Below are 22,106 nucleotides of genomic sequence, written 5' to 3'. Positions count from 1 at the left end.
AGACTCCCACATGCACCCTACCGGGATCCACCTGGCCCGCCCACCAGGGGGCGATGCTCTGCCCATCTGGGCTGTTGCTCCATTGTAACCAAAGCTGTTCTAGCACCTGAGGCGGAGGCCTTGGAGCCATCCTCAGCACAGGGGCCAACTTTGCTCCTTTGGAGCCCTGGTTGTGGGAGGAGAAGAGAGAGATAGAGAGAGAGGGGAGGGGGAATGGTGGAGAAGCAAATGGGCACTTCTCCTGTGTGCCCTGTCTGGGAATCAAACCGGGACTTCCACACACTGGGCCAATGCTCTACCACTGAGCCAACCTGTCAAGGCTGATGATGGATTTTTTTTAAAACAAGTATTTTGGACTTAAAGACTCAAAGAACCTAGCAAAAGCCACAGGGCTGCTGGCAGTTTGGTGTTGAACATGCCACAGTCAGAAGTTGTAGGCTGATTTTTCCCCCCTTTCCTCCTCTAAACTTAGAATATTCCTTGAGTTCTTTCTCACTTAGATGTCTGATTCATCTCCTCACTGACAGTTCCTCCCGTTGGTGTGTGTTGTGAGCAGCCTCTCTCTCCCCGTGCGCCAGGTGTCCCTCCCGTGCCTTTAACCCGGCAGTCCTCTGGAGGGGCACGCTGCAGATTTCCCAGCCGCCGGCCCCGCTCCGGGCTTTGGAGGAACCCTCGGTGAGGCTTCATGGCTCATGGCCCTGACAGAGGGACCACGCCATCACTCTGCCCCCATCCCGGGGTGTGCTGGTGGTTCTGTTCCTCCAGGGCCAGGTCTGGGGTTCACTCACCTGGTTCCCCCGGGGGCTGATGTACAACAGGGGCCTGTGACATGTTTGATGAACTGCACCCATGAGTGATGGAGGCTGGCTGTTCAAGGACAGAGAGTCTCGCTTCTGCACGTCCATGTCCTTGACATACTCACTGTTGACAGCGCTCAGTCAGCGTTTATTGTACTGAATGAATGGACGGGTGAGACAGAGAGCGGCCACTGAGCCATATGTTTGTATCCTTGTCACAGAACACAGTGCCCGACACCCCTTCGTTCTGTCGGTGACTATGAGACTGAATGGATGAAGGAGCCCCCAGAGGCAGCCCTTCACCGGGTGCGTCTCCCTCCACGTCTGTGTCCGCAGTGCTTAGCAGGGGGCCGGGGGCCCAGCACTGCTCAGTAATTGCATACAGACCTGAGTGAAAGGAGACAGAAAGAATGACTGAGTATTGATGCTTCTTACCATCAAGGATCAGGCCCTGTTCACCTCTGTCCTCCAGTTCCTGGCATAAAGTCTGGCACGCATTGGGTGCTCATTAAATGTTAAATTAAATGAACAGGTGAATGAAAGGTGACATTGTTTGAGGGTAGGGGCATGTCTTATTTGTGTCTGCATTTTCTAGACCAGGGCTTGGCATTCAGTAGGTGCTCAGTAAATGTATATTGAACTGAATACATGAATGAAGGAATGAATGAATGAATGAATGAATGAATGAAACTTTTGGAGGGTAGGGCCTGTATCTTGTTCTTTTCTTTACTCAGGTCCTGCTTACAGGGCCAGGCATACAGCAGGTGCTTAGCACACACTTCTCGCGCTGCCAGAGAAGGGATTGAGGAGGGAAGCCAGGCTGGGAGGACCTCGCCCGTCTTGATTTGCCCCCTGCCTACCAGCCCCACTGCAGACTTTTCCTATTGTTCGTCTGCACAGGTGGACAGGAAACCCCCAAAGACCCACCAGAGCTGCTGCCCATACTTTTATCGTGCTGGGCTGGCCTGGAGTGGGGGCCAAGGCGCCATGCTGAGCCACAGCTCTCTCTGGCCGGGAAACAGTACCCCCCAGGGCCCCTCTTCCTGGCCGTGTTAGCAGTTCTATTTTAGAACCGGCTAAGCAGCCTGCAAGCAAAGCCTGGGTGAATGCTCTGTTCAGAGCCAGCTCCCCGAACCACCTCGTGCTGATGTTGGCCAGCCCTGTCAACCCCTACGAGCTGGGCAGCAGGCAAGAAGTCAAGGCTGTGGGGTTGGAGAGACTAGGGTTCAAATCTCCCTCGGTGACTTTATGTTGAGCCTCAGTTTCTCTCACCTGTAAAATGAGTGTAATAAACTTTGTTGTTGTTGTTTTCTCCTGGGATCCTGTTTCCCAATCTTGGCTACGTGTCTGCCTCTGCTGGGGCTGCCCACTCTCAGAGGGGTGAGTTTAGGAGGTTCTCAGTCACTGTTTACAGAGCTGTATGTCCCAGGTGACTGGAGAGGCAGTGTCTCTGTCTGGGTCCCCTAGATGCAGAGCCTGAGATAGGAATTCATGTGCACGTGGCTCAGTGATAGAGGACACGAGTCAGACTGATCCTGGGCAAGTTCGGAGGGTAAGCCACTAAAGCAAGCCCACCCTGGAGCAGCTGGGCAGCCTTACCTCCACTGGCCACAATCTGTTGTTGGAGACAAGGGTCTGTAGCAACCAGCACCCCAGAGCCTGGGGGATGGGTGCCCCAGCCAGGACAGGAGACCTGGGCAGGGCACCAATAGCATCTACTATGCTCAGCCAGGGTCAATTCGTTCAGTGGGAAGCTGGGCGTAAGCTGTCCGGCATAGAACAGTAGATAGTAACTTGGTGAAAATGGAAAGCTCTTAAGGAGACAGAAATAGATATTTGGGTGTAATGGTGTCATTTTTTCCCTAGTGCTTACTGAGTGCCCACGAGGTGCCACATTCTCAGAGTGGATGTAGAGGTGGGGCCCCCACATTCCTAGCTTCCCCAGGAGACGACACCCACAGAAATGGGTACACATGTGATGGTACAGTACCTGGAATGTCTCTGCACCCTGAAGGGGGGGGAGTTAGGTCCGTTTTTAGGGGAGGAAATGTAACCCAGGTGATGTCTCAACTTTAAAAATAGTAATTTATTTTGTTTAATTGATAAAATCGGGGGTGGGAGAAATGGAGGGAGGGTAAGGGGGGATAATGATGATGGAAGGAGACCTGACTTGGGGCGGTGAACACAATACAGTATATAGGTGATGTGTTGTAGAATTGTGCACCTGAAACCTGAATAATTTTGTTAGCCACTGTCATCCCAATAAACTCCATAAAAAGGAAAGAGGGGGAAGAGAGAGAAAAAGTCACAACAGTCATGGCAAACATTTCCAACAGTGCGAAAGTATTCCAGAGAAAAATAAAGCTCCCACCACCTCTGACCTGCAGTGCCCTCCCCAGGGGCGGACAACAGTCTCATGCGTCTCCTTTCAGACATATTCTCTGCACACATGAGACTGTCTGTGCTTGTGTGTATATCCTCCCACAGATACACACAGATTTTTAACACAGATCTGACCTCGTTATACATAGTGTTCTATGGCCTGATTTTCCTTTTTCTTATAATAATGAAATCTTTCCTTATCAGCACAAGGGGCCTATCTCATTCTTCCTGATGGCTTTATATTTTACCTTGCACTGAACTTCACTGAACCAGTCCCCTCTAGATGGGCACACAGGTCATTTCAGGTTTTGCACACTGCTGTAAACAGCACTGCAGTGAACATCTTCGTGCAGGGGTTTTGCTGTCTGAAGCATTGCTTATTGCATCTGTAGGAGAAATGCCTCGCCGTGTATAGACTTGCCGGGTCATTTGAAGGTTGATTAGGGTTTCCCAGGTGGACTGAGCTGGCAGGGGTGGGAGAGAGGGGGTGGGCAGCTGTTCAGGCATAAAGAACTACCTGGATAGATACAGGAGCCTGAAACTGAGAACAGGGAGGCCTGTGCTCAAACACAAACATGGTCTGGGCCCTCATGCCTGGGCTCCAGCCTGATGCTCAGGTACCACAGCATCTGCCAGGGTTTTACGCCAGCTCTGAGAGTCCAGGGCGTGCAGGTCGGTCCTTAAGAAGGGTCTGGCCAGTGCCTCCTCCTGCCCTCAGGCCTCGGGGTTTGCAGCGTGGTGGGCAGGCTCCGGGAGCCCTTATCTCCAGCGTTGTCTCCATCAAGAAATCATGATATTTTTCTCTTCAGTCTCTAAGGCCCTGGCCTCACCTCACTCATGGCTAGTTTGGTGAGGAGCCCACAGTGACAGTCTCGCTTAGCATGCCCCTGCTCTCAGTTTTTGGCCAGTTCAGCCTGGCTGCCAGCCTGAAGTGTTCCCGGGACTCAAGCCCCAACTGCATTCCCAGGTAGCTGTGAGGCTCGTTAGCTAATGGTTTAGCTACACCCTGTTTTCTCTTTCTGCCATCTTTCCCCCACATTTGTTTTAAAAGTCAAAATCTCAAATGTCCCCTTAACTCCCTCAGTCCTTAGAACACAGGCTTCCTCTGGAAAAATCTCACACCCAGAGAGCTCTTCCGGGGCCTCTTGGGGAGAGACAGCCAGCAGCTGGCTTCCTCCCCCTCCATAGTCACTGAGAGCTCGCTATATATGGAAGGCATGGTTTGTGTTATCTCACTGGCTTCACATAGCACCTTCATCAAACAGTATTGTTACACCATTTTACCGTAGGCTCAGAGAGGTGCAGTGACTTTTGTTCAGGGTCAAAGAGCCAATGAATGATGGATCTACGTGAACCTATAGGTCAGTCCTTTCTCCTCTACCATGTTGCTCTCTGCTAGTTCTTGTTGGGAATGCCTTTCTACTGTGTGTTTATCCCATTGGACCACAAACTCCATGAAGGCAGGAATCTTCATCTGTCTCATCCACTGCTGTATCCCTATAGTGCAGCAGAGGGCTTGGCACACAGTAGGCATTCAATGAATGTTTGTTGAATGACTAAGCAAACTAGTGAAGGTTCAAGTAATGATTCCTTTCATTACAAATAAAACCTTTTCTTGCTTATAATAGTATTTGCTATAATGATTTTTTTTTTACTTATTATTCGATATATTTCTAAAAATGAAACTCATCTCTCTTTGCAAACCAGTTTATTTCATAGGAATCTGACATTTTGCGGTCCCCCCACCCCCACCCCGGGAATTAAATGAAGGTATCTATTCTGTAGAATATCACCAGAGAAGGAAATCTGAATATTTTTTTAGAGATTTCTGCATCAAAAGTTAAAGCAAGGCCTGACCTGTGGTGGCGCAGTGGATAAAGCGTCGACCTGGAAATGCTGAGGTCGCCGGTTCAAAACCCTGGGCTTGCCTGGTCAAGGCACATATGGGAGTTGATGCTTCCAGCTCCTCCCCCCTTCTCTCTCTCTGTCTCTCTCTCCTCTCTCTCCCTCTCTGTCTCTCTCCTCTCTAAAAATAAATAAAGTAAAAAAAAAAAAAAAAAGTTAAAGCAAGACGGAACTGTACTTGAAAATTTCCATTGCCATGGCTACCGGGTAATACAGTGAATCGTGTTCTCACATATGGTCACTACACCTTCGCCTGCCATGGCTCAGTTACAGGATTTTGGCTTCTCAGTGCATTTCAGGCAGTGGGGGGGGGGGGTAAGAAGAGATTCCTTCTGCTCTCTGCTGTCTGAAGTGCTTTAAGCTGCAGATATTTGTTCAGTGTCTCCTAGACCCACATCCTTTGGGGGTTCCTCTTCATCACCATCCTGTGGGTGTTGAGTTTGCCATCTCCATTTCAGAGATGAGCTGACCAAGCCCTATAGAGTTTGAGATATTGCAGCTGTGTGGTGTTTTTTTTTTTTGGTTTGTTCACTTATTCCTTTGTTTCTCCACTCAACGAGTGTTTATTGAGTCCCCTCTCTGTGCCAGACACTGGTCTAACACTGAGTATCAGTGTGAAATAAGAAATCGCTGCCCGCACAGAGCGTGTGTTCCGGTGGGAGAGACTGATAATAGATACAGACAATAAACACTGATAAACGTGTGAGGACGGTAAGTCAGAATGGTGTTTCAGAGGGAGACTGGGAGGGGGTGTGGCTTGAAAGGCCTCTGAGAGATGTGGCATTTGAGCAGAGATCTGAAAAAAGGAGCCTACCGTGTGAGGATCTAGGGGAACAGTGTTTCAGGCAGTAGGAACAGCATGTGCAAAGGCCCTGAGGTGGGAACCAGCTTGGGGAACTTAAAGCTAATATGGCTGGCCCAGTAATGAGCAAGGAAGGGGGTGGGGAGAAGGTAGGGGCCTTGAGCACCAGGGCAACGCATTTAGGGTTTATTCTGGTTAAGGCAGAGAACTGAGGAAGCACTTTTGATAGAGGCTAACATGATGGATGGAGGATGGTAAAGCTCATCCAGGCTTTTGTGTTGGGCACTGGGGAGAAGGGGACTTAAGGGGTGGGAGGTAAAGGGGGGAGGCCAGAGGTGATGGGAGGTTGATTCCAGTGCTGAGGTGGAGACGAGGTCAACCAGTGAGTGTTAATGTCCCGGTCCCTTCCATCACAAACAGAACTGTTATTTGCTTACGAGAGTATTTATTGTAGTTATGGTTTGGTTCCTTCTCTCAGAATTAGACTAACCTTTTTTAAAATGGGGGAAGAAGGGATCTGGTTCAGGCTGTAGTTCTGAGTGTGGGGGAGAGGGATGTGAGGGGAGAAGAGGAATTAAGGCAGGTTCTAGGCTTCTGGCCAGGACAGTGGGGCGGCTGGTAGTGCTGTTTGCCGGAAGAGAAGAGAGTGGAGGAAGCAGATTTGGGGCACAGATTTCTCATCTTCCAAGAGGAGACAGGACCCCAGTGTGGGGGGTTGGTGGAACGTCGGTGACATAGAAGATAGAGCGGCACCCGCGGTGTGTCTAGCCCTGTGCTCGGCCCATAGCAGGTGCGTCGTGAGTGATGGCCACCCCTCCGCTGACCTGTATCTGCTCACTTGGTTCCCATTAAGTGACACTTGCTGGCATCTCATTACCACATACCGTTTTCAGTTGCTTTGGCAAGTCCTTCCTCCAACGGGTCTCATTAAGTCCATTTAAAATTGGAACACTTGGCAAGGGGAAGGGAAAGGAAAGGCCGTTTCCTCCCCCAGCCTGGTAATGACTTGTCTGGGTAAGAAGGGAGGGGCACGGGAATCCTTCCTGACACTGTCACCTCCCCCGCACACCCTCGCCATCCCCACTCCTTTCTGCTTCCCAGCCAGACGCTGGCCTGCAGGCACCTCATTGACCCCGCTTTGCCCCCACCCCCACCCTGATTAGTTTTCATACTGGGTCACCCCAGGACCCCATGTGGGCGTGTACATGGGAACGTGGTGGCAGCTCCCGTGTTGTATAACCTCGGTACCTTTTGGGGGGAATGCAAACTGTCAGCTCACACCTTGAGAGAGGAGTGGTTCTGTTGGAATGGATGAAGAGGACGTTGGGTGTTGCCCCAGTGGGACCAGGGTGGAGTTGGTTCAGTGGGACCAGAAGTGTTTACTGTTGAAACACAGGCGGGTGATTCTGCCCATGCTGGGAGCTTGCAGACCCTGGGAATGTTTTGTGGCGTGAATGAGGAGTTTACTGACCTGAGGGCTCTTACCGATTGTCAGTGGGCATCCCCTGGGCTGGGAGGACAGAGACCAGCAGTGCCTGGACCTGCCCTAAGCCACGTCTTAGGTTACTGGTGGAGCGCAGACCCTGACCCAGCACCAGCCATCTCCATGCCTGGGCCTCTGCTAGACCCACTCCCCGGTTCAGCAGCATTTACGGAGGTCTGTTTCCTGTTTTTGGTCTGTGTCTTCCCTGGTCCGTGGTGATTTAGCTGGACCTACACCTTTGGTTAGCCCTCGACTTCCTGTCCCTGCCCCAGGCCTGTCATTCTCTGGCCAGGAAAGAAATCTTTAAAGAGGCAGCACCTGAGGGAGGAAGGCCAGGTTTCTGCAGGGCCTGCTGGCAGTCAGACTGTCCCTGGGATCAGACAGAGGGGGAGGGTTCGAAGCTGCAGAGCCAGAGCTGTTCCCTGCCTGTTGCAGATGGTAGATCTAAGCTGGGAGTTCTTCCTGTTCTTTCTGGGAGGAGTGAAAAAAAAAGTCTGAAGCTTCTGGAGAATTCTGGTGTGTGCCCTGGGTCTCATCAGATGAGAAGAGACCAGCTGTAGAGTGCCTGGTGAACCTGGCACCCCACACGCCAATTCTGGCACCTGGGAAGTTCAGAAGGAACTTGTGGGCGGTCAGCACAGCCCACCTGGGTCCTGGACGCTGGAGTGCCATTAGAATGCTGCTTGTCCATGAGCCATGTGCAAGGGCTGCCTCCGGCGCCCCATTCACCAAGTTCAGGACATTTCAGGAGCTCCATTACATTTGTCCTCAGCTACACATAGAGCTGCAGAGCCGGCTTTAGCATCCGGCCAGGACACTTAAGGACTGGTGGGACCTCTGGCTTCCCAGACTCCCACCTGCCCCTCCCTGCTGCTTTCCTGCTGGTCCCATTTGACCAAGGCGTACCCACCTCATGCCCCTTACCCTCAGAGTTCTGCTTAGTGTACAAGCCTCGCTGTTATTTTAAATAAGTCCTATTGAGATATAAATGATATACAATAAATCGTACATATTTAAAGTATACAATTTGATGGGTGTGACATATGGATATTCCCCCAGAACTATCACCACAGTTAAAATAATGGCCATAACTCTCACCCCCAAAAGTTTCCTTGTGCCCCTCTGGAGTCCGTCCCCCTTCCATCCCTCCTCAAGTGACCACTGATCTGCTCTCTGGCACTGTGGATTCCTTGGCATTTTCTGGACTTCTATATAAATGGAATTGTACGTTCTGTGCTCTCCTTGGTCTGGTTTCTTCCACTCCACACAATTATTTTGAGATGCATCTATGTGGTACGGTATATGTTAATAGCTTGTTCCTTTTTGTGGCTGAGGACTATTCCATTGCATGGATATACCAGTGTGTGCAGCCATTCATCTGTTAGTAGATGTTAGGTTGACTCCAGTTCGGGGCTCTTAGGAATAAAATTGCTGTGAACATTTATGTCTGTGCAGTCGTCTGTGTGGACACATGCTTTTGTTTCTCCCGCGTAAATACCTAGGCATGAAATGGCTGGGATGTAAGATTGGTATACAATCAGTTAAACTGCCAAACTGTTTTCCAGAGTGGCTGTACCACTTTGTGTCTCATCCTCTGAGGGTTCCAGTTGCTCCACATCTTCACCAACACTTGAAACACTGCTGTCGTTTTACCAGTGAAGATGCTGAAAGTAACAAAAGATGTCAGACGATGAGTTGTTCCTTACTTCACCTAATTCACCTGGTGGTAAGAGGAATACAGTGCAGCATTCATTACCTATGGCCTGTGAGCTAAGAATGAGTTTTACATTTTTTAAAGTTATTTTAAAAATCCAAGAAGCAAAAAATATAGGTTCGAGTCATGACTCTGGGCGTAGCAGCTGTGTGACGTGGGCTAGTGGCTTCATCATTGGAGCTTCCATTTCCTGGTCTTTAACTATCATGGTTACACTTTCTTGGGTTATACAGGTCCAGGAGGTGGCAGGGCACACAAGAGGCCCTCGGCAAGTGAGAACTACTTCAGTTTGTTATTATATTTATTGCAAAGCCCAAATAAAACCCTCTGGGGGCCAGAGATCGGCTCTCTTATTCATTGTCTCTCCAGTGTCTGGCATAGTGCCTGGCACATAGTAAGTGCTCAGTTGGATGCTTGTTGCAGTCAGAAGGGAGGAAGGGAGGGACCAAGGAAAGAAAGGCCTTCTACTCATTCTTCCAATCTTCTGTGATCCTCACGGAGATCCTTAAAATCTTGGGGTGCTGCTTAGGCAGTTTAGCCAAGAATAGCAAGTTCACTGCTCAGAAACAAGTTTCTTAGGGAACGTCACATACCCCCCATCCCAGTTCTAATTGTTGCTCCCCAAGAACGTGTTGCTCTTTTGCTCGATGATCCAAATGTGGAAATTCTGCCGCTGTGATGGAAAGAAACACGTTGACCAACCCCAGTCAAGGTGACCATACAGAGATCTCAGTGGGTCCCCCTCTCCTTCCCTGGGTGTGCCTGGAGAGTGTAGCAGTGTGCTGGGGTCCAGTGTCCCCAAAGCCAGTGGCTAGCCTGCTCAGATGAATCAAGTGCCCTCAGCCCAGCTGGTTCTGTTTTATGGGAGGCCCAGGCACCCAGCTCCCTTAGGCGCCCGCTCTTGGAAGAGGGGCTGTAATTACAGACTGGCCTCGCCGCGCCAGGAGGGGCCCGTCTCCCCAGCGTGGAAAATGTCACTCTACACTTGAACTCAGGGTGGAGCCTGATGAAGAAGGAAGATGAGTTCCTGGCTGTTTCTAGAAAGATTTCCTTTCCAAATGATTTTTTTCTCCCCTCCCAAGGTTAATTAAGGGCATCTTAGACCATTCAGATAACTATTTGAATAAAAATGTGACAAACACAAGGAAATAGTCTTGAGTTGGTTTATAAATAATCTGGGATTGACATGCAAGATCAAGTCACTTCTTTTTTTCTTTTTCTTTTCTTTTTTTAGGGTATTTTTTTCACCTCAGAATTCTTTTCCCTGTTGCCTTGGAAACTAGCCTAGGGAGAGGAATGTTGGGAGTTGTATGACTCAGGTTCAAGCCTCAGTGGTTCCTTTATTTTACCCAGTAGGCATGGCGAGTGCTATGCACGCTGCATGCTGACAGCAAGGGTGAACAGGGCCTGTTCCTGCTGCCTGTGGGCTCAGAGCCCCATGGGAAGACTGATGGGTGAGCCATGTCTCAGCCCAGTGTGCTGATGACATAGTGGGGGTGCCATGGTAGGGTGGGGGCCCAGAGGCAACCTGCCATGGGCGTGAAGAATCATGGCAGGCTTCTTGGAGAAGGAAGTACCTAAGCTGAGCTATGGAGGACAATAGATTAACGACTAGGTGAGGAAGGGTGGAATGATGTCCTAGCCAGAGGGAACAACATGTGCAAAGGGCTGAACAAGAGGCACCATGGTGCATCCCAGAATGGCCATTTGTCCCCTGTGGCTGGGGTGGAGAGAAACTAGGGGAATAGGTGGGACATGAGACCAGAGTTGCTGCGAAGTCTAGATCATGAGTGTCACCTGTGGGAAATCAGAGGGTACTTGCCACAGATTTACTGAGGGCCCTGAGCTGGTCATCCACATGGGCCTGTTTCTTCAGTGAAATGGAAGGTCGGCTAAGTCTCTGGTGGCCATTTCAGTTCTGACCATCTAGGATCCTAGGATTTGAACAGTGAGATGGTAGGAATTAGAGCAGAGTAGATGTCATCCCTCGTGTTTGCCATTGGAGTGTTTACTACATGTTAGGCAAGAATGATCTTAGTTTTTTCTTTACCACAAGCTTCTGAAGTAGGTGGGCTTTCTCATCTCTCCCCTTCATGATAAGAAAACCATGACTCAGGCTCTAAAGGCTGACCCTGAGCCATCAGCTGGCCCTCCAAAAGTGATGCTCCATCCAAGGGGGAGAGAAAACAGTGTAAGCTGGGTCCCCAAGTTGGCCCTTCCCACACATGGTCCCAGGAAATGGTCTTCAGGCCAGCTGGCAAGGAAGGAAATGTGATTTACAGCCAAACAACTCCTTCTGCAGGCATTTCCTACCCCAGGAGGTTTGGGACACCCAGAGGAGCGTGTAGAATAGTCATTTCTCTCATGCATGGGTGTGGGCAGAATTGGCCATTCTAGGGGTCTTAGAGGTGCTGGTAGAGCCAGACTTCTGCCCTGGAAGGTGGAAGGCTTTGGAATCAAATAGGCCTGGGTTCAAGCCCCAGAGCCCCCCTTGCCAGCTCAGTGACCTTGAGCAAGTCCTGTCAGCTTCTTAAACCTCACTTCTCTCCTGTGCAATTGGGATAATTAACATAGGACTTGCCCCATAGGGTTGTTGAGAGGGTTAAATGAGGTGAGACATGTGGGCAACCAGTTCCTGGCACATAGTAAATCCTCAGTTAATAGTTGTTATTATTTTTATCACACCATCTTCCTCACAAAGTAATATTAGTATATTTCTAGGTCCAGGATACACACTCCTAGAATTTTGAATATTTGAGGAAGCAGGATGTAAAGAGGGTCATATAAGTGAGAATTCATGGGAAAGATTTAGAAAAGTTGCTGAATGTAGTCTTGGGGTGGGAGGTGGTTTAGTAAAGATGGAAAATAGATGAAGGCAGCTTTAGGCAGGGATACAGCATGTGCCAAAGCTGGGGACAAGACTGAATATGACTATGCCCCCTGGCCTTTGCACATGCTGTTCTTGTTTAACTTTCTTGGAGTACTCCTAATCATCCATCAAAACCCCACTCAGATACTCCTTTTCCAGTTGCAGATCCTCAATAAATGATCATCTTCTCTTTTCTCTTTTTTCCTTCTTTTCCCACTTTCTTGTTTGGGTTTGACCTCTCCCTCTTATGTTCCCATAGCATGTTATTCACTTGTCCGTCATAGCCGTTGGCACATGTATTGCAATTATTCGTTCTTTTCTGGCTCTTTCTTCCATTTGACCAGGAATTCTCTATAGAGTATGTGTGTTTGTTTCAGATTTTTTAGAGAAAATGGTAGCCTCAGGTTTGAGGTGGTCCATTGGGATACCTTTCCAACTTAATGGTTGAGGATCAGAGAGCCACTCTGAGCAGTTCCGGGACTATTGATCCCCTCAGGGCCAGCACAGAGCTCATACAGTAATGCACAGGGAATGTTTGTTGAATGAAGGAGTGACCAATGTTCTGATTTTTATAACTGCACACGCTTGTCTGGAAATGGTGCTCTCTGGGCCCTGCCTCCCATTGTGACTCCAATTCCCATTTGTTTCCTGGATCTCAGCAGCTCCTCCAGAATTTTTTGATTGATTATGTAAGGAGATGGCTTTCTTTCCTTTTTGGTGCCCAGCAACATCCCAGGAGTTTCCTGGAGAGAACAGAAGAGTTTGCAGAAAAAGTCCTCTGGAGGGGAAAGTGCTTGCACTGCCCCAGTTTTCAGAGTGGCGCTTTTTATAGTCACGCTCTCAGAGCACATTGTACCTAGAGGGAGGCAGGAGGGGGCAAGCAAGCAATCTGGCTTTTCAGCTCCCTTCTGCACCCGTCTCCCGTAGCGTGGAAGGAGGCGGAGCTGTGTGAGCCTGCCTGCCACCTGGTCTCTTCTGCTTCTCCCCACACTTGCCTTCCATCCAGAATGATTTGGGAAGGGCCAGGACATCCTCTGCCTTGTTAAAGGTATGAAGCTGGGAGTGGCAGACTCCACCACTTAATAGCTGTGTGCCTTGGACTCGTCACTGAACTTCCCTTTGCCTCAGGTTTTCCATCTATAAAATGGGGGTAATAATCATAGTACAAACTTTATTTCATTGTTGAGAGGAGCAGATGATGTGATGTTGATGTAATAACAATGCCTAGTAGACAGTAGTGCTGCTGACAGCATCAATGACAGTGATGAGTTGGATGATTTCATCTTTGAAAATCAGAGTGGTTAAGTAACTTACTCAGGGTCACACAGCTAAGAAGAGCTAGAAGCAGATATCTCCAATCCCTGAATCATGAGACTGTGTTGATTTAGAAAATCCAGGTCTGGGACTAAAATGAGGTGATTGAGGTATTCACCAAGGATGCAAATATAAAGGGGCATAAATAAAAAAAAAAAGAGGTCCATAATCCAGGTAAATAATACTGTAATGCAGTATTTAAAAAAATCAAAGTTAATGCAAAAATCCATGATGAACAAACTATAGACATTATAACATAAAGACAGGATCAGTATTACTCATCTTTTCTCCCTTTGCCTCTGATGTCATTATGGCTCATTGCTGTGCTGAGCAAGTCTCAGACAATTAGGTTCTGACTAATTTTCCACAAACATATATACACATATGCATACAATAAATATTCTTGCAGCAAAATGTTTGTATAGATCATTCTCATTTCCAAAGGCAGATTACGGAGTGTGGAATTAGATCATAAACTTCAGAGTCAAAAGGCAGATACATCCTCCCACTCCCAGCCTTTTATTATGAAAAATTTCAAACTACAGAAATATTGTACAGAGAACGCACATATACCCACCAGCTAGATTCTGTAATTGCTGAAATTTGCTATATTTGCTTTGAAAAAATCTAGCCAGCCGGTCATTTTTTTCTGCATTTCAAAGTAAGTTACAGACATCATCAGTACACTTCAGCCTGATGTCATTAACTAGCAGATCTTTATTTTAAAGACTTTTTATCTGGGGTGTTAAATTCCCTCCAGGAAATATTCTGATTTGTCTTTCCATCTGCTGTGGACATATGTGTCTCTCTCACCACAGCCTGACCAACACTGGATATTATCATTTTGAAGGTATTTTACTTACTGCTTTGATTTAGTTTAACCATCCTTCTGAAGGTTCCCAGTAGATTACCTACCTCTGTGTCCAGATGATCTGTTCAAAAGCTTTGCTCCTTTCCAGCTCTTTAGTTATTTCTGAGTGTGGGAGGACCTCAGTCAGCTCTTTCTCATGTTGGCTTCTACCTGGAAGTTCCTGTCCTACGGGGTGAGGGAGCAGGGCTCTGAAGTGGCCTGCCTGCTGCCAGGGGCTGGCTGTGTACGCTCAGGTGAGGAAAATGAACAAACCTGAGAGTCCAGGAGGCCTGGGACCCTGGAGGCTATATAGGTGTTGCGTGGGGCCCGTTGCATGTTTCCTTATCTGCGTGATGGGTGATGCTCCCTAACATACAGGACCCCCTGGCTGCCATGAGGGCCGCTTGGTCCCCCATTCTGCTCTAAGCACTTCGTTTCCCCATGGGCCAGGCATTGTCCTGCCTCTGGGCGTTTGCATCTCCTGTGATTTCTATGGGTCAGGAATTTGGAAACAGCTTGGCTGGGTGGCTTTGGCTCAGGGTCTCTCATGAGGTTAGAGTCAAGGTGTCTTCCAGGGCAGCTGTCATCTGAGGGTTTGACCTGGGATGCAGGATCCACTTCCAAAGGGGTTCACTCACATGGCTGGCACGTCCACACTGTCTGTTAGGGGGGGCCTCTGGTTCTCTCCATGGAGGTCTGTCCGTAGGGCTGTTCTGCATCCTTGCAACATGGGCTGCTGCCAGTGTGATCTCAGAGAGCAAAATGGAGGCTATGGTGTCTTTTATGACGTAGCTATGGAAATTACACACTGTCACTTCTGCCTTCGTCTTTTGGGCACACAGACTCACCCTGTGGTAGCAGGGGAACACCCCAGGGTGTAATGAACAGGGGACAAAGAGGCTGCCTACCACTTGGTGTGACCTTGGCAGATGACTTCAACTGTATGGGCCTCAGTCTCTTCCTCTGTCAAATGGGTTCATTCGAGAATTCATGAGTTAATTTCTGGGAGCACTTGGAATGGCATCAGGACTCATGCTCCAGTAAATACTGGCCACCGCTGTAGCGTCCTGCCGGACTGTGAGCCCTCAAGAGCAGGGACCAGTTTTAGTCTCGTACTAGTGCCTGGTACAGAGTTGGCATTCTCTGAGTGTTAAAGTGAATGAATGGAAGAATGGAAAACTGAATGAACAGCCATAGGACTAGGAGGCTAGAGAAGAAAGGGACCTATGTCATCTGATGCCTTCGTGAAAATCTCTCTCAAGGGTGGCCCTTTGATCAGTGTCTAGGGAGCAAACATTTGTTCAGAACCAAGGTGACGCAGGTGGGAGAAAACATTCAGGATGCAGTCAGACTGATCAAGGCTTCAGTGTCGGACTCGATGTTGGAGCAGTAAATATTTACCGAGCTCCAGCTCTGGTCCAGGTGCCCTCTTGGACCTGGAAAATGGTGGGGAGGGAACAGCCTGTGTCCATGCCCTGGTGGTACCCTTGCTGTGTGACCTTGGGCAAGTGAATCTATGTCTCTGAGTCTGCATTTCCTCATCTGTATCATGGGACTATCAGAAGAAAGCAACAAATGTACTTCCCCTCTGGGACTGACCCTTTCTGACCACCCCTCTCTGGTCTCACATGCTGCTGTCTTGCCTCCCCCGCAACTCCCCCGCCCCCCCCCCCCCCCCCCCCCCCCCCGCATTCCAACTACTCCGGCTCCGTAAGGGTTAAAAACCCAGGAGCTCATGTGACCCAGTGCAAACCATGAATCATTCCCATTGCTCCCTGTGCTGAGAGCCTGCCCACCCGCCCAGGATGGGGCAGATGCTGTGCCCCAGCGTTGCTATGGCAACCCTGCCTGTACTGAAATACAGCCCAGCCAGTTCCTTGGGGGACCTCCAGGGCTGTTTCACCTGGTTGGGTGTTTTCTTCCAGGGAGGCAGGGAGAGATTGATGGAAAGGAGAGAGAGAGAGAGAAGTGAAAATTGAGACACAGGGAGAAGGAGGAGAGAGCCTGATAGAGAAACAGACCGCCAGAGGGAGACAGACTGACAGTGGCCAGAAGTCCGGGGAAGCTGGCCTGCCACCCTAGAGGCAGTTTCTCAACTGTTCCAACCTCCGGGGCTGCCAGATCTCTGCCGTACGTGCACATATGCTCCCGCGTGCAGCTGCGTCTCCCCCTGCGCCCGCCGCGAGGGCACAGGGTGGGTAGGCAGCCTGGCACGTGAAGTCATCATCAACCCCGTGGGACGGTGAGCGAGTTGAGACTTGGGGGAAAAAAAAATGGGGGCGGACGTCAACTCCCTGGGCGTCTGCTTTCCTGAGGCCCCTCCTGCATTCCTGGGCAGCGAAGCCCCTCGCTAAGACAGGGACTGATGTCATCCCGGACTGCTCAGCCAGATGACCCGGGGGCCCTTTTGGCTGCCTCTGGAAATGAGTTAGCTGCCTGCCGGCCGACAGGTTTGAAATCTCTGGCCAGCGGACAGAAAACCTGCATGGGTCAGGTGAGCGGGGCCCAGCCGTGGGCAGCTGGTCAGGGGGCAGCAATGGGCGGCAGCCTGCCCATGGGGTCCTTCCAGTGTGTGCCTGGGAGGGGCCGCCTACCTGGGGGAAAGTGAAAACGAGGGTGCCCAGGGCCACCGCCTCTTCCTCCCCCCACCTCAAGGGACTGACACACCCTGGAGCCCGTGCTGCTGGTTCCTTCAAGCTCCTGGTCACAGTGGATTCAGTGGGGTGATCGCCAGGGACTGGATATTGGACCTCCCAGCGTGTTGACTTTCCACTGCCGGTGGGTGGACTCTCAGCCTGACCCTGAACTCTCTCCTAATTCTGCGTGAGACCCACGGATGCAGCCGGCTGCTGGCTTGGTGATGTTAATTCACTCTCGGTTTAGCTGAAGAGGGCTGCTGCCTTTTTTTTGCTCTCCAAGCACGCTCCGAACTTCCAGGAGTGGCAAGTAGGAAGAGAGGGGAGAGAACCGTGGCATTTTGATTGCTTTTCTCCCCCTCACTTCCCGGTCCTATGGATTACCTGGGAGATAAACTCACCGTGGCCCAAACCCACATGACCCAGTGGATGGGCACCGTGAGGAGGTCCTTTCAGGATGCCCTCAACTTAGTGACCACCACGGTGAACCATGAGCGGGCCAGCGGGGAGCCCACCAGCCGGACCCCCTTCAAGCGCACCTCATCCTTCCGACACCTGGCTTCCCGGAGTCGGGAATCCCTCCGCCGCTTTTCCGCTCGCAGCCAACAGAGGTTTTCTTCCCTAAGAAAAAGGCACCCGGATTCGGAGCCACCAGATTTTGTAAGCTTATTATGTTTGTGTTCTTTTTTTTTTTTTTTTAATTAAAACAGCAGCCAAAACTCCTCCCCTCGCACGCTCCCCCTGTGGGGAGGGGGGGGGGTCCCATAGATCCAACCAGGGAAGTTGCCTCTTCCAGGGTAATTGTCCGTCAAGCCCCACCGTTTCCTGTTCCCCATGTCTGGGGAAGAGGCATGCGGTGGTGATTCCCCTGACACTGGAGTTCCTCTGTCCAGAAGTGATCGGGAAATTTATGCTGGGTCCCACGTCCGTATGGACGGACCAGCCCAGGAGTCAGACCAGCTTTGCCAATTGATTTATCCATAACACTGACACTCCAGCCCCTGACACAAACGCTTGTCCTTCGCTATTTTTAGGGAAGATTAGTTGACACCTGCTTCGTCTCCTCTCAGCCTCCCAGGATGACTGACTGTCCATGTCGTGTGCATATTGAGTTGTGGCTTTTGTTATCAGTGAGCAGTCTCATGGTTGCTCTCTGATTACCTAAGGGGACCTCAGGTTGTGGGTGGGTTTACCCACTGGCCCATGAACCTGGGGCTTGGTGAGGGTGGGCCAGGACTGGGGCTCACCCTCGATCCCAGGGCTGCACCATATCTCACTCAGGAAAGCTTGATGGGGTTTGGGAGACAGGCTGGAATGACAGCTAATGATTAAAACCTTGGCCAGCCCTGGTCTGGTAGCTCAGTTGGTTAGAGTGTCATCCTGCTATACCAAGGTTGTTGGTTTGATCCTCTGTCAGGGCACATACAAGAATCAACCCACAAATGCATAAATAAGTGGAACAACAAATCAAAGTTTCTCTCTCTCTCTAAAATCAATTTTAAAAAAAAAACTTTAAAAACTTGGCCTGCATCCTGCTAGGGGATGGTGCATAATCAATTTCAAGGACTTTCTTGATGATTTGGAGAGGTGGGCCCAGAGAGGGAAAGGCACCTGCCTGGTAGCACAGCAAGTGAGTGGCAAAGCTAGGGCTAGAATCCCAGGCTCCAACGCCCACCTCAGGGCTCTCTCTAGCCAAGCTCGTGGCATAGAATTTCTCCAGGACTTCCTGAAAACTTCAGGGCAGCATACATCAGTGACCAGGACTGGACTCAGAGGGAGCCTGGCATTTTTACACCTGAGTGTATTTTCCAGTTTACAGGAGGCTAAGGCCAGGTAAAGGGCTAAACTGGCCTCCTTCCCTGGGCCCAGCCTTGGAGTGAGGCTCCATGGTCATTACAGGACCCCACAAATGCATAAATAAGGGATGGAGCCCTGGAATGCACCAGGTTTCAAGCTGGTCATCTGTACACTTGAGGTCACAAGCATTCACACCCGTCCTCAAGGTGCAGGAACTGACCCAGCTTTCCCTTGGCTGGCCCAGAGAGGTGCAGTGACTTTTTTGAGGCCACACAGCAACTAGAGAAGTAAGGTACAAACAGGTGTCTCATGAATATGACATCTTCTCTTGTAGGTCTGTGCTGCTTTTTGGCCCTGGACAAATCAGTGGGGCCTGCATTTATGAGACAAAACCCCCAACCCAACCTGAGTGGGCCTCTTGTTCGTTCTTTCTGTCCTGGTCTGTCTCTCTCGTCCTGCGTGTCTCTCCGTCTCTCCCTTTCACTCTTAGTCCCTTTCTGGCAATGTGGTTAATGGTGTAGGAGTTTGTAACATTCAGCTCTCCCACCCTGGGAGCTGTGTGACCCTGGGCATTGTGTGACCCACAACCCCTGGGCCTTATGTAACGTGTGGGTACCGCTCTGTTAATGAATGAAGTTGGGTTGTGCAGGCTGCTGCCTCCTCTAGTCACTGTTCTTACAGTGCTTCCAATGAAGTGACTACTAAATATGTAAATGCAAAATAAACCTGGGCTTTGGGTTGCTGGCTACTTAGCATATGGCATCTACTGACTGGTGGGCACCAGCTGGCACTGGGGTTGAAAGCTTGAATCAACTTCTTCCCTGTCCTTGCTGAGGGAACTTGACCCATTCTCAAACCTCAGTTTCCTCCTCTGTCAAATGGGGGAGAACTCAGGGTCGTTGTGAGGTTGAACGAGTACCTGTCATGGTGATAAGCACATAGTGCGCATGTAAGTGCCTTCTCTATTGTGTAGCACAGGACGCTGACTCAGCAGGACAAGGGCAGAGTAGGGATGGCTGCAGAGGGACCAGGTTTGCCACCCCCTATCTGTGAGACCTCAGGTGGACTCCTCCCCTCTCCGTGCCTCAGTTTCCTCATCTGTGGAATGGGGATTATCATCATTGTGCATTTACATTTGCTACTATTCTTATTTGGGGGCAGTGGCGCATGGTGCCATGTGGTCCATCTGCCTTAAGAGTCAGCGACTGTGACAACTGAACCTTTTCTCCCAAACCATTGTTTTCAAAGATACCCAGTGGACTGGAAGACCCACACGCATCTCTTTTACCTGCAGATTTCACTTAAATATTTTCTTTATGGGAAGCGATTGTTAAAGCCACAATTACTTAAGAGTTTAGGGTCAGCAGCAATAGCTGGAGCTGGTAATAAAGGAGGGGCAGGATTTCAGTTTTTACGACTTGGACTCACATGATTTATCTAAGTAATCAGTTTGGTTCCAAGTCCTGCCCGAGGCTGGTGTTTACTCAGAGCAGGGCAGAAGAATCCGTGGCAGGCGGAATGGAGCCCTCAGAGGCGTGCCCTGAAATGTTTTCCAGAGCCAGGCTCAGAGTAATTTGCTAATGGCCTGCCTCCGCCTCCAAGAAAGGGAAGGGGGAATGAAGGAAATCAAACGCATTGTCTCTGAGCCACAAAGGCAGGAAGAGGCACGTTGTGTGAAGCCAAGCAGACTAGGTGGACTCCGCGTAGAAGCCAGACAGAACGTTCCAGAACCTACAAACAATAGCAAGGCCACAGAGGGCTGAGGCCGGAATAAAAGTGGGAGGTGGTTTCCAGGGTCCAGGGTTGTTCTCTACAAAGAGGGCTTTGGAAATGTACAGACGTGGACTTAAGTCTCCCCTCCACCATGTGCTGGCTAAGTGACCCCTGGGCAAGTTAAATCACCCGTTTCAGCCTCAGCGTCCTCATCTGTAAAATGAGGATTCTTCGGGGATTTGTCTGGTGGGTAGTGGGATGGGTTGGAATAAGTGAGAACCAGCACAGCCTGGGCAACTGTTCAACACCTGACATACAGGAAATGCTTAACGAGTGCACATTTCACATCACTTTCAAGGTTGGGGGATGGGGTGCAGGCTCTGTGGATGAGACCCACCTGCCTGGGCGGTCACTGGCCTGTGCCTTAGGAAAGAGGGTAAGCACCTGGCTGACCTTTCATGAATATTGACTGTGTCCCAGGCTCTGCACCAAGCAGGAGGCATATATTACTTGTGTATCTTCACTCATTCACTCACCTTTCAGCCCAGTGGGATTTGTTGAGCACCTGCCAGAGTGCTGGCGCTGGGGAAATGGCTGTGCCCAAGACAGACACAGCCCCTGCCTTTGTCGAGCTGCCTTTTAAGGGGCAGATCATAAAACATGTCAGCATACAAATATGTAATATAAATACAAATATAAAAATAAAACATCAAGGATTTGTTTATAACATTAAACTATTGCCATATGTCAGAGTTTCTCCACTTCAGCACTGTTGATATCTTGGGTCAGATCATTCTTTGAGGGTGGCGGTGCTGTCCCATCATGGATTGTAGGGTTAGCCTTGGCCCCGTCCCACTAGATGCCATTAGCACCCCCAAGTGACCACCAGCAATGTCTCCAGACATTGCCAAGTATCTCCTGGGGCAAAAGAGCCTCCTGCCTCCCCTAGTTGAAAGCCACTGTTGTATATAATTTGGGTAGGGGGTGTTATTGTAGCCAGAGTCTGCTTCCTGCTGACCTGAGTTGGGAGAAAAAAGACAGGGGTCCGACACATCAGGTACCTCCCACTTGCCGGGAACTGGTCTCATCCATCTGCACCGCTGCCCCTGAGGGAAATGGGGTATAGACAGTCCCATATTTTGTGGATGAGAAATCTGAAGCACAGAGAGTTGAAGTCACAGGTCTGGGGTCGCACATCTGAGCTTGGTGAGGCTGGGACCCCAGTACGGCAGCATGTGTTGGCTTCGCTGGGCCCACAACCCACCCTGCACTGGAGGTTCACAGTCTAAGCATCAACACCCATGCTGAGCAGTCAGCCCTCCACCAAAGGCTGAGTGGGAGTGTTTGGTTCTGCGTCAATTATGGAGTGAAACGGATGCCTAAAATATTCGGCAGGGCTCTGCGTCTTCCCCTCTCCCCCCAGATATATACAGCCCCCTCTTTATTTTAGCAAGTGGGAGGGATTTTGAAAGTAGAGGGATGTTTGTGATTCTCGTCTTCAGAAGCCCCATTTTTAGTCAGTACCTCCTCTACACTGATTTCTTAAGTCCGCTGTAATAAATTGCCACAAACTTGGGGGCTGGAAACAACAGAAATTTCTCTCTCAAGGTCTTGGAGGCCAGAAGTCCAAAATCAAGGTGTTGTCAGGCGATGCTACCTTCAGGATCCTTCCCGGCCTCTTCTGGCTTCCGATGGCGCCATGCCTCCCTTGGCTTGTGACGGCATCCCTCCAATCTGTGCCTTCATCTTCACAAGGCTTCTCCTCTGTCTCTCATAAGGACACTTGTCAGTGGATGTAGGGCCCAACAAATAATCCAGCATGATCTCATCTTGAGACCCTTAAC

General features: G+C 50.0%; 1 protein-coding gene across 19 annotated transcripts in view; it reads left to right on the top strand.

Moving 5' to 3' along the window:
• The window catches only part of KIAA1671 (KIAA1671 ortholog), a 178,258-nt gene that overhangs the window by 97,026 nt on the left and 59,126 nt on the right, over window positions 1–22,106 (top strand). The window contains exon 1 of one of the 19 annotated variants that reach the window (XM_066260299.1): window positions 16,160–17,412. The exons of the other annotated variants lie outside the window; for them this stretch is intronic. Coding sequence (XP_066116396.1) covers window positions 17,128–17,412 — 285 coding nt within the window. The 5' untranslated portion in view covers window positions 16,160–17,127. Of the gene's footprint in view, window positions 1–16,159; window positions 17,413–22,106 lie in introns of those variants that run through there. 19 annotated transcript variants of the gene reach the window in all.

Source organism: Saccopteryx bilineata, chromosome 2 (assembly GCF_036850765.1).
Source record: "Saccopteryx bilineata isolate mSacBil1 chromosome 2, mSacBil1_pri_phased_curated, whole genome shotgun sequence".
NCBI classification, from domain to species: Eukaryota; Metazoa; Chordata; class Mammalia; order Chiroptera; family Emballonuridae; genus Saccopteryx; species Saccopteryx bilineata.
The sequence above is the reverse complement of the archived record's forward strand: the minus strand, read 5'-3'. Positions and strand labels throughout refer to the sequence as shown.